This window comes from Balaenoptera acutorostrata, chromosome 14 (genome assembly GCF_949987535.1).
Source record: "Balaenoptera acutorostrata chromosome 14, mBalAcu1.1, whole genome shotgun sequence".
NCBI classification, from domain to species: Eukaryota; Metazoa; Chordata; class Mammalia; order Artiodactyla; family Balaenopteridae; genus Balaenoptera; species Balaenoptera acutorostrata.
The window spans coordinates 85,750,503-85,763,622 of record NC_080077.1 but is presented as its reverse complement, the minus strand read 5'-3'; the positions used below and the strand labels follow the sequence as shown (position 1 = coordinate 85,763,622).

Genomic DNA, 13,120 nt, shown 5'->3' with positions numbered 1-13,120 from the left:
TTTGTAATAACTGTAAATGGAGTGCAACCTTTAAAAATTGTATAGAAATAATTTTTTTAAAAAAAATAAATTTATTTATTTATTTTTGGCTGTGTTGGGTCTTTGTTTCTGTGCAAGGGCTTTCTCTAGTTGGGGCAAGTGGGGGCCACTCTTCATCGCGGTGTGCGGGCCTCTCACCTTCGCGGCCTCTCTTGTTGCGGAGCACAGGCTCCAGGTGCGCAGGCTCAGTAGTTGTGGCTCACGGGCCCAGCTGCTCCGCGGCATGTGGGATCTTCCCAGACCAGGGCTCGAACGCGTGTCCCCTGCATTGGCAGGCAGATTCTCAACCACTGCGCCACCAGGGAAGCCCAGAAATAATTTTTTAAAAAAGTGAACTACACGTTCTGTTGAGTATGTTTGCTGGAAGAAGCGGTTTGGCACTTTAAAATAACAGCTGTTGAAATAGTATTAATGGAACTTCTGTTTAAACTGCTGGGTTTAATTATGAAACCGTTTTAACACGATCTGTGTCCGTGTCTTCCTGGCCGACGTTTCTGTGTATCTGCCAGGACCTCACGTCCTGAGATCACCCTGTAGCGTCTTCTCAATTTCAGCCTACTGGTTCCCCTACTGGCTGCCATTCTTCCTTTTCTGGTAAATTAAAGAAAAATTAGTAAAAGGAATGTATGATATTTCATTCCCACATTTAAAGACACGTATAAAGTTGTTTTTTTTTTTAAGCAGCCTTACTGAGATGATAATTTACATGCTTTAAAATTCACTTCTTTTGGGCTTCCCTGGTGGCGCAGTGGTTGAGAATCCGCCTGCCAATGCAGGGGACACGCGTTCGAGCCCTGGTCTGGGAAGATCCCACATGCCGCGGAGCAACTGGGCTCGTGAGCCACAACTACTGAGCCTGCGCGTCTGGAGCCTGTGCTCCGCAACAAGAGAGGCCGCGATAGTGAGAGGCCCGCGCACCGCGATGAAGAGTGACCCCCACTTGCCGCAACTAGAGAAAGCCCTCGCACAGAAACGAGGACCCAACACAGCTAAAAATAAATATAAATAAATAAATAAATTTATATAAAAAAATTCACTTCTTTTAAGTGTATACTTCAGTGATTTTTCATGTATTAGCAGAGTTTTGTAACTGGCACCGCTAGCACATTTAGCACATTTCTGTCGTTCCAGAAAGATTCCCTCATGCTTACCCGCAGGCTCGTGCCCCCCACCCCTACCTCCACACTGGTTCTTCTGCAGGTTAGTGGTTTAGCTGTTTACATGCGGAAGACATGTCTTCATGGGCTGTTGCTGGTTCTCTTGGTCGTCCTTAAGCAGACCTAGCCCATAACTTAGCCGACTGTGAGCCGTGAAAGGCAGTCAGTGCTCCTGGGTGAGGAATGGAGCGCCTCGCAGCAGCGAAAGAAAGGGCTTCGTCCTCGGCTCAGGCTTGGTCCTGGCCGCGTTTTGGTGTAGGTGGCTCCTCTTCAGGACCCCTTTACTGCTTGGCGTGTCTCCCTTTCCCTAGAAACCCAGCCGCCACTCATACGGTGCTGCTGTGTGGATTACCTTTTCCGTCCCAGGTGATTTTGCCCTCCTCCCCTCTGTTCCCCTTGGTCAAAATTCTCTATCCTTGGCAATTTCCTTCTCCAACAAATAAAACCAGACCACATACAGTTCTTACTGCCTCTAATCTTGGGTATTATGAGGAAAGAAAGAAATGAACTCATAATAATGTGGGAAGAATTGATACTTCTATAGAGATAAAGAGATTATTTGCAATCTGTATTACTAGCTTCAACAGTAAGTGACTTGGCATTTCAAACCAGTCATCCAGTGGAAGGGAATTTTGTTTGGAAGGATGGAATTATAGTAGGAGATGCAGGGTATTCACAAGTGCAGTCTGGCATCTGCCCATGGCATACTCTTAGCTCTCTCTCCCGCTTTCTAGCATTTTTCCTTTGTTTTGGCCTGAAACTTCTCAGTCCTGAAAATGGTGTGGTAATATTATCTACCTCATATGTTTATTAGGATTAAATCAGGCAGGATTCCTGGAAATACAATGAATAATGTCTTGCATGTTCACTAAGATGTTAGTTTCCTCTAAAAATACTTTCCTGCATGTTTTGGCAGCAGTAACTCCGGTGGTACAAGGTCTTAGGTATCATTTTTAAGCTAGAGACTGCCTGCGGTTTTATACCAGACGTTGTGCTGGGTACAGAGCATGAAAAGATCAATAAAATGAAGTCTCTATGCTCAAAGAGATCACTGTGTCACAGAAAAGATAGCTAAAACAGTTAACTGTAAATCACTGTGATAAATGTTATTTAAAAAGTTTTGGGGGAATTGGAGAAGGCTTTATGGAAGGATTAAGTCTTGACAGGAAGTTACTTTAGCAGTTAGTGATATGTTCTTTGTTCCTCGTAAAAAATTCAGAGAAGCTTTTTTGTTTGCTAGTCTGTCATGGTAATCAGAAACTTAAGAGAAGTTTCTTCTCAGAAGAGCATACAATTTCATCTTATTTCTCAAATGGTATGAGATCTATAAGGAAAGTATAATGAATTCTCAGTAGAATTCCTGTTCTTTTTTTTTAGATATATAGTATGTTTTTACATTCTTTAGATATATAATGGTTTATCATTCAGGAAACCTCACTCTTTCTACTTTCTGTGTCTTAAAACTGTCTTTAATCTCTATCTGAAAGCTAGTAGTCACTTGTACTATACAAATTTTAGGTGCATATATATATCACAACCTAAAAAAAAATCACATCAGTATTTAAATAAAGAAACTTAGCAGAAATCAGGTGCTGTGGTATTGTATTTTTTGGCTACAGCATTACAGCACAGCTGAAGCTCTTCAAGGTGGGAGGGGCACTGTGCATTTTACCTAGAATGTACCTTGTCCTTATACCTTGTCCAGACCTTAGAGCTGTAACTGGCCTTACGTTTTAGTGACCACCTTAAATGCCACCGTCTCTGCAAAGCCTGTATTAATATCCCTGCCCTACATTCATCTTTTCCTCTCTTGTGTTTCCACATCCTTTGCACTTACACTGTAACCACTGAATGACTTATTAGAGTGCAAGCTCTGTGAAGGCAGGTTCTGTGTTTTGTTTCCTTCATTTAATACTTTGGTGAAACTAGACACTTAGTACATATTTGGTGATTTAAATTGAGTCTAGAAAACTAAGGTTTGATGAAAATGTGCTTTATTATTCGTAAACACCTCTTCTTACAATTTTGGCTCTGAAGTAAGGAATAAATCTCTGGTACGTTCTTATGACTGCTGCCAACATGCAAATATACTGCACATTGAATTAGGTAGATTACAGGCTTAGCTGTTGTAACAAAAAGACCCCCAAATACTGTGGCTTCAACAGGATAGAAGTTTGTTTCTTCACATTAGTCTGGAGATGAACTAGTAGTTCTGTCCTCTTCACCATGAGGCTTGCATATCTGGATCCAAGGTAGCAGGTTCACTTCTTACCATCTTCTCAGCTCATGGGAAAGGGGAAGAGGCAAGGGGAACAGGCCCAGTATGGATAATGGCAGCACACATCATTTCAGCTCACATTCCACTGGCCAGGACTTGGTCATGTGACCACACTTTGCTGCAGGGGGGGCTGAGAAATGAAGTCTCTGTTTGGGCAGCCATGTCTGTAGCTAAAACTTGGGGCTCTTTTTTTAATTAAAAGGAAGAATGGCAAAAGGATAGTAAAAAGAATAGTTTGTGCCTCATAGGTTTTGCCTTTGCTTCCATTTTTAAATAAACAGATGGATTGCTTCAGGTATTAAAGAACTTGTATATTTGACCAAGTCATCAGACTTGGCAGATTTTTTACTGTGCTGCCTGCTCCTTTATCTAGACCTTAGGCTGGGTGATGCAGGCCGTAGAGAGCCTCTCTGGTGAGAACTTTACCATTTACTGCAGTAGACATGACTAAGTACAGACGAGGAAGCAGCAGGTGCTTGTTGTGTATTGTGTGAGACAAGCTGTCATGGGCTATAGACAGTTATAGGAAGGGCGAATGGAGGTACGGCGTCATGCGGAAAGGCTTTTTGGAGAATCTGGGACTCTGGTTAGGCCTTGAAGATGAGGTAGGATTTGTGTGGTCACAAGCAGAACATCCTAGGCAAGGGAAATGGTGTGCAGGAAAGTTTCAAGACTGGATAACCGAGTTGTATTCTAGGGAAAGCAGTGAGTCTTCTGATCTCTGACTAACCGGTTGGCTCCCTGAGTGTGTAATTTGGAGCAGTGCAAAATAAAGTTGATTTATGAAGGATCAAGATTATAGATGTGGTAAAGCTTTGGAGTTGGACCCTGAAATGGAGAGTTTAATTGGGTAATGGCATTCAGATTAGGTAAATTCCTGCCCCCCTCCACCTGGTAATGGAATTCAGAATGAATGAATTCAGCCCCTCCTTCCCTGCCTACTGTCCATGAGGTCACGTATGCCTTCTCAGTTAACACATCCACACGTTCTGTCCTAGCCCCATTCTTCTGGACTTCTCTGAAATTTTTGACACTTTGACCATCTTTTTTTTTTTTTAAACTTGGGCCTTCTCTGGTTTTGCACTGCTCCTCACTTTCTGCATAAGACTCAGTATTCTTCTTTTTTTGCTCTTTTTGTTCTTGGGGCTGCAGGTGTCCTCTTGAAGGCAGTGCTTATATATACCTCCAGTTTGAGCTTTAGTCTTCTATTCCTGATTGCTTGCTGGACATTTTCATCTCAATGCGTCACTGTTATTTAAAGCACTCAACAGATTTCCTGCAAAGCTTTGTGACTCTGCAAGGGCCTCTATGCTTTAGATCCCTTTATGCTTTAAAGCAGAACTTGCAGGCATATGGGTCTGTGCCTTCTCCCTATCACTGTGTCACTAAGTCTTGTCAGTTCTTCCTGGTGATTCTCACGTTTGTTCATTTCCATTCTTACTGTTGCCACATTTATCAGTCTTTGAACAGGGTGTGTTTGGATTGTGAGTGGTCCTTGAGGATTCACTGATGATGAATATGAATCAAGGTACCATAACATCCGTGAGGCCAGATAGTACCTTCTGTTCTGTTACTGGAGCTTTGCTTTCGTGTGGTTGGGATTATCAGCTGACTCATATTAGTTGAGTTGGTGCTAGCTTATTTGTGTTGTGTTTAGTGAGATGGTGATATGGATAACTTAATATTACCCAGTATTTGAATTCTCAATAAACTTTTGACTTCTTTTCCTCAGCAGATTTGATTCTTAGTTTGTTAAAATAAATTTTCACAGCTTAAGTCACACACTCAGTAAGAATAATGAAAGCAGATCAGGAAGTATGCTGAGTGCTTGAGATGAAGACTTTGTCAAGCATAATCTAGAGTCCGAGGGTGAGGTCAGCATCGTGGCAGCATGAGACACCCCCTTTGTCTTCCCCGCTCCGTCTACAACCAGTAAAACGCCTGTAACTCAACATAGGTCCACCGCCTAGCACCCCAGATGCGGGGGGTTCCACACATCTGTCCGTGTAAAGGCGAGGGCACTGGGACACGCAGAGGAGGCTGAACCGGGGAACAGCTGAGGCAGTGCTTGCGAGCCCGGACCCAAAGCCATGGCGGCTGAGCCTGCAGCCCCACAGAACCCAGGAGAAGCAGAGAAGGCCGTGCACACGCCTGGCCACTCGGCTGCAGCAGCCCCCGTGGTCACGGGGAGCCGGGCGGCAGTGGAGGGGGATTGCGGCCCCGGTCCTCCAGTCACGGTGGTGCCCCTGACTCAGAGGCCTGTGCACACCTGCCAACCCCATGGCCCTGGCTGCCCCCTAAACCCTCCCCTGTGGCAGCAGAGCTTGCAGGCCAGGAGACCCTGGACGAGGTGGGGATGCCGCCATCCCAGTGCCGTAGGTGGCAACCCAGTAGAGCAGCGCCGGGAGCATCGGGGCACCAGCGACCCTGGAGGCACGAGCAGCACCACGGAGGGCACCAGGGACACCTCTGACGGGGGTGGTGGGGGGTGGAAAGTGCAGAGCCTCCTGTGAGATCAGAGGCAGTGCAGGTAAGAGAAGCCAAACACTGGGGCCCTAGCGCCACCTTCTGGAAAACAAAAGAAAGGCCTCTAATTACCAACCCGTTGAGTCATTAGAATCAAGTTGGAAGAAAGCTTTACTTAAAGAAGAGAGGTGTTGCTACTTCACATGCACTGGCAGAGGGACACCTCAACAGGTGACACGGAAACCACGGTAACACAGCATCACAAAAAGAAAACGACGGATCTCCAGAGACCAAGCTTCAAGTCGTGGAATATTGCAGTCTGACTGATAGAGGGTTCAGAATAGCTGTCATGAAGAAACTCAACAAGCTGTAAGAAAAGTCAGAAAGGCAGTTCAGTGAGCTCAGGAATAAAATTAATGAACAGAAGGATTACTTTACCACAGAGAGTGAAACGCTAAAAAAGAACCAAACAGAAATTCTGGAGCTGAAGAGCTCAATAAAGGAGATGAAGAACACATTAGAAGGCACTGGAAACAGAGCAGAGCAGATGGAGGAGAGAATTAGCAAGCTTGAAGACAGAGAAATAGAAATGATACAGGTGGAAGAGGACAGAGAAATAAGATCTAAACAAAATAAAGAAATTCTGCGAGTACTGTCTGACTTGTCTAGGAAGGGCAGTGTTAGGGTGATGGGTGTCCCAGAGGGAGAGGAGCGGGGGAGGGGAACAGAGAGCTTATTTAAAGAAATAATAGCTGTGGGACTTCCCTGGTGATCGGGTGGCTAAGACTCCGCGCTCCCAATGCAGGGGACCCAGGTTCGATCCCTGGTCAGGGAACTAGATCCCACATGCCACAACTAAGAGCATGTGTGCTGCAACTAAGAGTTCGCATGCCACAACTAAAAGATCCTGCATGCCGCAACGAAGATCCCATGTGCTGCAACCGACGCAGCCAAATAAATAAATACTTTTTTTTTTTTTTTAAAGAAATAATAGCTGAGAACGTCCCAAACCTGGGGAGGGAACTGGATATACAAGTCCAGGAAGCTAACAGAACCCTAATTGTCTCAATGCAAAAAGACCTTTTCCAAGACAGTGTATTAAAACTATCAAAAGTCAATGACAAAGAAAGAATTTTAAAGCAGCCAGGGAAAAAGGGTGGCCACCTGCAAAGGAACCCCCATTAGGTTACCAGCAGATTCTCAGCAGAAACTCTACAGGCCAAGAGAGGGGAGTGATACTTTGAGAACACCGAAAGAGAAGAGCTGTCAGCCAAGAATACTCTGTCCAGGAAAGTTACCCTTCAGATATGAAGGAGAAATAAAGGCTCTCCCAGACAAACAGAAGCTGAGGGAGTTCATCATCGCCAGACCTGCCTTACAAGAGATGTTGGAAGGAGCTCTTCTACCTGAAACGAAAAGGCAAAAGTATACAAACTTTGAGGAAGGTGGTAAATAGAATCAGAAAATTGTGACTCTATATCAGAATAGGTTGTTAAACATTTAATTACAGCATAAAGGCTAAAGGAAAAGAAAGCAGTAAAAATAACTATAGCTACTTCACTTTGGTAACAAAATCACAACACAAAAAGGGATAATTTGAGGTAACAAGCAACATAAAATGGGAAGAGGAAAAGGACAGAAACCATATAGGCAAATGAAGATAGATGCTACCAGCAGAAAAAGGACTATTTTACCTATGGGACATTTTATACAAAAACTAATCTGGAGTCTTGCTGTTCTCAATGTGGTCTGTGGCGGCAGTGTGGGCATCTTGGGTTGCTTGTCAGGACTGCAGAGTCCCGGGCACCGTCCAGGGCTACCAGATTAGAAGCTGCATTTTCATCATCTCCCCAGGGATGTGCACGCGCTGGGAGACGCCGGTCTAGAGTTGACCGTGCAGTTCTTTTTCATAGTGGGAGACTTAGCTGCTAAAATAGTTGAGCCCTCCAGCTGTTTATCTATTTGTGTTTTTCCGTATTTGTCTTTTTGTTCACCTTAGATTTTTAGGTGAACTTCAGAGGAGACTGTTGTAAGTCTTGTGAACGATGGAGGGTAGCTGGGGGAGGCAGCTGGAGCTGGAGGGGTCACCGAAGTCACCTGGAGCAGGCAGCGTGTGGCCGAGTGAGCCCGGCCTGCCGCGGCCTGGAGGGAACATTCGGAGCGGAGGGGCAACAGGTGCAGAGGCAGGAAGGCAGGAAAGGGCATGTGTGAGTGGGAGTGCCGTGGTGAACTTGCAAGAGGACAGCGGGCCTTTGCTGTAGGGTCTGGGCCGTCCCTTTGCTGCTGTGTGAGGTGCTTCGCTGTGCGGCCTCTGCTGTCAGCTCCTGAAAGTTTCCCGTTACTCTAATGCCCTGCCCTTCAGCTCTCTCAGACTCCCCTACCATCCTCACCTTGTTTAGCCTTTGCCAAGACGTGTTTTGGTATATCCTGTGCCAGCGGCCTCCTAGGCAGTCTTTAAACTCCATTTCAAGCTCTCTGTGAGACCTGCACGCCTTCCAGCAGACTGTCTCCGTAGTTGGGGTCCTCCTTGCCCCTTCTGTATATCTTACATTGTGCTGAAATTGATTACAAATGTAATGTTCAACCATGTTGATGTGTGCGGCCTATTCGTTTTCACTGTTGTGTAATATTCCACGTATGGAGATAATCATACTGGTGAACGTTTTTAAGGTATTGTCAATCTTTTTAGAAATCATGCTGCTATAAATATTCTGGTTACATGGCTTCTTGAGTATGTATATGAGTTTTTTTTTTATAATTTTATTTTTGGCTGTGTTGGGTCTTCGTTGCTGTGCGTGGGCTTTCTGTAGTTGTGGCGAGCGGGGGCTAGTCTTCGATGCGGTGCACGGGCTTCTCATTGCGGTGGCTTCCCTTGTTGCGGAGCACAGGCTCTAGGTGCGTGAGTTTCAATAGTTGCAGCACGCGGGCTCAGTAGCAACACGCAGGCCTCAGTAGTTGCGGCGCGTGGGCTCAGTAGTTGTGGCTCGCAGGCTCAGTAGTGTGGCTTGTGGACTCTAGAGTTGTGGCGCACGGGCTTACTTGCTCCGTGGCATGTGGGATCTTCCCGGACCAGGGCTCGAACCCATGTCCCCTGCATTGGCAGGCAGATTCTTTTTTTTTTTTTTTTTTTTTAAAGGATTTTCTTATTTATTTATTTATTTATTTATTTTTTTGGCTGTGTTGGGTCCTCGGTTCGCGCGAGGGCTTTCTCCAGTTGCGGCAAGCGGGGGCCACTCTTCATCGCGGTGCGGGGACCGCTCTTCATCGCGGTGCGCGGGCCTCTCTCCATCGCGGCCCCCCCCGTCGCGGGGCACAGGCTCCAGACGCGCAGGCTCAGCAATTGTGGCTCACGGGCCCAGCTGCTCCGCGGCATGTGGGATCCTCCCAGACCAGGGCTCGAACCCGTGTCCCCTGCATCAGCAGGCAGACTCCCAACCACTGCGCCACCAGGGAAGCCCGGCAGGCAGATTCTTAACCACTGCGCCAACAGGGAAGTCCCGAGTATATATGAGTTTCTTTGTAGTGTTTTTCAGCCTTATTTGACTGTGATCCAGAGAAACAACATTTTATAACGTGACCTGATTTTTGTGTGTATGTCTGTCTGTATATATATATGTATGTCAACTGATTTTTTTAAAAAAGTTTAACAGTTATATTTACCCTTTGTGTGATGCACTCATATCTTTTTTCCTTCTAAAAATAAATACTTGTTGAGATTAAATTAATGAATTGTGACCTGCTGTTTAACATATTGCTGTAGGGTGTGTTGTGTATGTGTGAATGTATATGTGTACATAGATGTGTCATATCATGACTATAAATTGATAAACGTATGTACGTGTGTCAGCACGTGTGTGTGTGTCTAGAACTTGATTACGTTTCACCAAATTGTTTTTCAAATGGTTATACCTGTTTATATTGGTGTGGCCTCCCAAGTCTGGGAACTTAGCTTTTTATCATGTGTCCATGGTCTTTTAAAGCACTTACTTGGCACAGAATTGGTAAGTACTCATTGAATAGTTTGGTGAAAGAAAATGAGGATTTCATACCTGTAACTGCATGACTACCATGCTAAGCAACTACTGTTTTATCAAGCCAGCTTTAGGTAAGCTCACAAGGCTAATTTTATAGAGTGGGTAACCCATTTGTGATTTCGGTTAGGCTTTTAAAAGTCCATTTTTAGGGGTTCTTGACTATATTGTTCAGTTAGGATAGTTATGTTCCAAAGAAAGATACATTGACAAAATTACATTATTATTTCAATTGGTAAAAAGTGATTGGGGCTAAAGTTTCCCATAAGTGATAAGTTTTTTTTTCCCCTTGGAGGAATCAATAAAATGGTTTTCATAGCCTTAAATTCGTAAGACCTAAACATCATCTAATATTTAATTATATCTAGCTTTTGCTCAATAGTAATATAGCCATTTTAAAATTTTTGCTAGCGTTATTCTTGTACAAGGCTTTTTTACATTAAAGTCCCTTTCTTTTGTTGTTATAAAAATGCACCACTGTATTGGGTGCTACAGCTTTTTACCTGCATCGACAGTCATATCTCATTATGCAAGTTCATTCAGCCGTAGCGTTCACATCAGGAAAACCGTGCTGTATAGAAAAGTCTCCATGTGTATTTGGCTGAGGTTGTAGCAGATTATTCTGAGGGGAATCATTCTACTTTAAGAACAATGAAGCCCCACTTGGAGCGTGTTGAAAATCTTTGTTTTCTCCTCATGCTCTGGACCCACTGCCTGAGAGGGAAAGTTAAGATACAGTTGTTTTACAGACCAATGTAGGAACTTCTCTAGAGAAAGAGAAGTATTGTATTTTGATTATCGAAATTTCTTAACATGACAGTAACTTGCGCTTAAGTAGTGCTTTAAAACTTTAAAGATGTTTTCCATACATGTCTCACCTAAGTACTGGGGGCAGCCATTCTAACTCCATTTCTCAGGTGGGAACCTGGTAGCTCAGTTTGTTACTAGTCCAGGGTCATTTATGCAGCTCAGAGGTGGCCAAGTACATGGGCAGAGCTGGTCTGTTGACCGCTAACTCATTTTCACACTGTCAACAGTCAAACATATTTAAGCAGAGCGTGTCCCAGATGTTTGTCAGTTTATAGGTGTCACTTCTCAGATTTAAAAGCAGGATATTTTGGCATAAATTGTATATGCGTAACCTCCCTCCTAAGGAATTTTGGGGGAATGTGTTTAGTTTTACTGGGTTGAAATTATTGGCCTTAGTGGTATTTTGTAGATTCACTCTCACCTTTAGATAAAAAGTATGTACTTAAACAGAAACCTGGTTTTTATTGATACCTCTTACTGTATTTTTTTCATAGTCAAGTGATTTATAGAAATCTGTTATATATAAGCTTCTGAATATTTGATATAATTTCCAGATAGTACTTCTATTTTCCATTTTACTTTAATTGTACAGGCAGTATGTGAAGGTAATCATAAGAGCATTTAAAATTATCAAGAAATAATACGTGCAAAGATATGAAGAATAGTACAACTGAGGCTTGTATTCTTGTATACTTAGGTGAGTTTCCCTAGTGTTTTTCAGACTTTTTTGACCATGACCCAAAGAGCTAACATTTTATAACACACCTTATTAGTTCATCTATAACTTTTCTTAATCTCAGGGTTCTATCTGAGATTTATTCATGTTGATACAAGGCTTCTTGAGGCAGTCCTTGTTGTTTCTCATCCTACAATTAGTATTAATTGATTAAAAAATCCCCCCCCCCAGTGTGTTGATTGCAAAATGGAAGTTGTTGTAGTTTTCAAGGGCATTTCCTCCTAATTACCAGTGAGGGTGTGCACGTTTTTATGTGTTTATTGGCCGTACATTTCTTCTGTGAATTACTCATTCGTATCTTTTTGTCCATTTTTCTGTTTAGGTTGGTTGCCTGTTTCCTACTAATTTCTGTTTCATTTTTTAAAACCTCTATGATTTTTACTTGTTGGTAATCTTTTAAGCAATACCCTACACATTTAATAAAGGACTTACTTTTGACTGTGGGATATTACTGCTCCTGGTTCAAATATAGTGAGTGAGTAAACTGTTCACATAAAGTAGTTTTGCATTCTTAGACAGATGTGGGGGGAAGCTCCTAGGAAAGGAAAATCAGTGAACTCGTTCAGGTTCTTGAAGGTTGATTTGTGGCCTTTCAGCACAGCCACGACACACCTCTTCTTAGCAAGCTGCAGCCGTGCCATTTGACCCTTGGAACGTGTGAACTCTGTAGCCCTCCGTTACGACTGTATAGAGAGCCAGAACGCTGCCTGTACGCTGCTGTAGTTTATTTTATTCTTTAATACCGGCTTTTCTCTGTTCCTTCTCCGTAATTAGGTCCTCGATGGGCTTCCTGGAATATTGGTGTGTTTATTTGCATCCGATGTGCTGGCATCCATAGGAATCTTGGGGTTCATATATCCAGGGTCAAGTCAGTCAACCTAGACCAATGGACACCGGAACAGATCCAGGTAAAACATTTCCCTACCGAGAAATTATTGAAAATATTGAAAATGGATTTATAATCCATTTTTAATCCTTCTTGCACCTAAGGATTAACATTGAAAAGTAGTATATTGAAATGTGGAATATGCCACATACAAAATTCGAGTGTTATCTGAATTGTCGGTTCACAGATGTGCATTTTTTCTTGATTCTACAGTAAAGTCAGTTTTTAATCTATTTTTACCTAAAATGTTGATTTTGAAGTATTTAAAAAATAAATTTCTTCTCCTTGTGCTGATGAAATTTGCAGGTGTAATTCTGTAGTCTGTTTTGCTTTGCTGTCAGTAGAGGGCGCCTGGGTAAAGACAAAGAACAAACCACCTCTTCCTGAGCGCTAACTGGAAGGCCTTCCCTTCTGTGCAGGCAGGGGCGGGTGTTCTCCGTAGGCAGACAGGGCCAAGGAGTCGGGAGACAGCCCAGGTAGCAAATGTTCTCGTGACTGATTTGGGCTTGTTTCGAGCGGTTTAGCTTTTTAGAGATAAATTTGTAATTTTAAGGCCTTGCCCTTTTTCCAGTGTGACAGTATTAAATTCTCAAAATCATACTTGCTAGTCCTTAAGGTTAATTGCTAATGTAAAAATGATGATTTCTACTGGTTTTATTTTATAGTTCACGGTGAAATTACATAACTTTTTCTTATGACCTTTTCAAATTACTTTTA

General features: G+C 43.3%; 1 protein-coding gene across 3 annotated transcripts in view; it reads left to right on the top strand.

Annotated features, from left to right (window-relative positions):
• SMAP1 (small ArfGAP 1) overlaps positions 1-13,120 on the top strand; it is a 152,916-nt gene that overhangs the window by 39,574 nt on the left and 100,222 nt on the right. For 2 of the 3 annotated variants that reach the window (XM_057527961.1, XM_057527960.1), the window contains exon 2: positions 12,292-12,425. The exons of the other annotated variant lie outside the window; for it this stretch is intronic. In XM_057527961.1, coding sequence (XP_057383944.1) covers positions 12,292-12,425 — 134 coding nt within the window. The remainder of the gene's footprint in view (positions 1-12,291; positions 12,426-13,120) is intronic. 3 annotated transcript variants of the gene reach the window in all.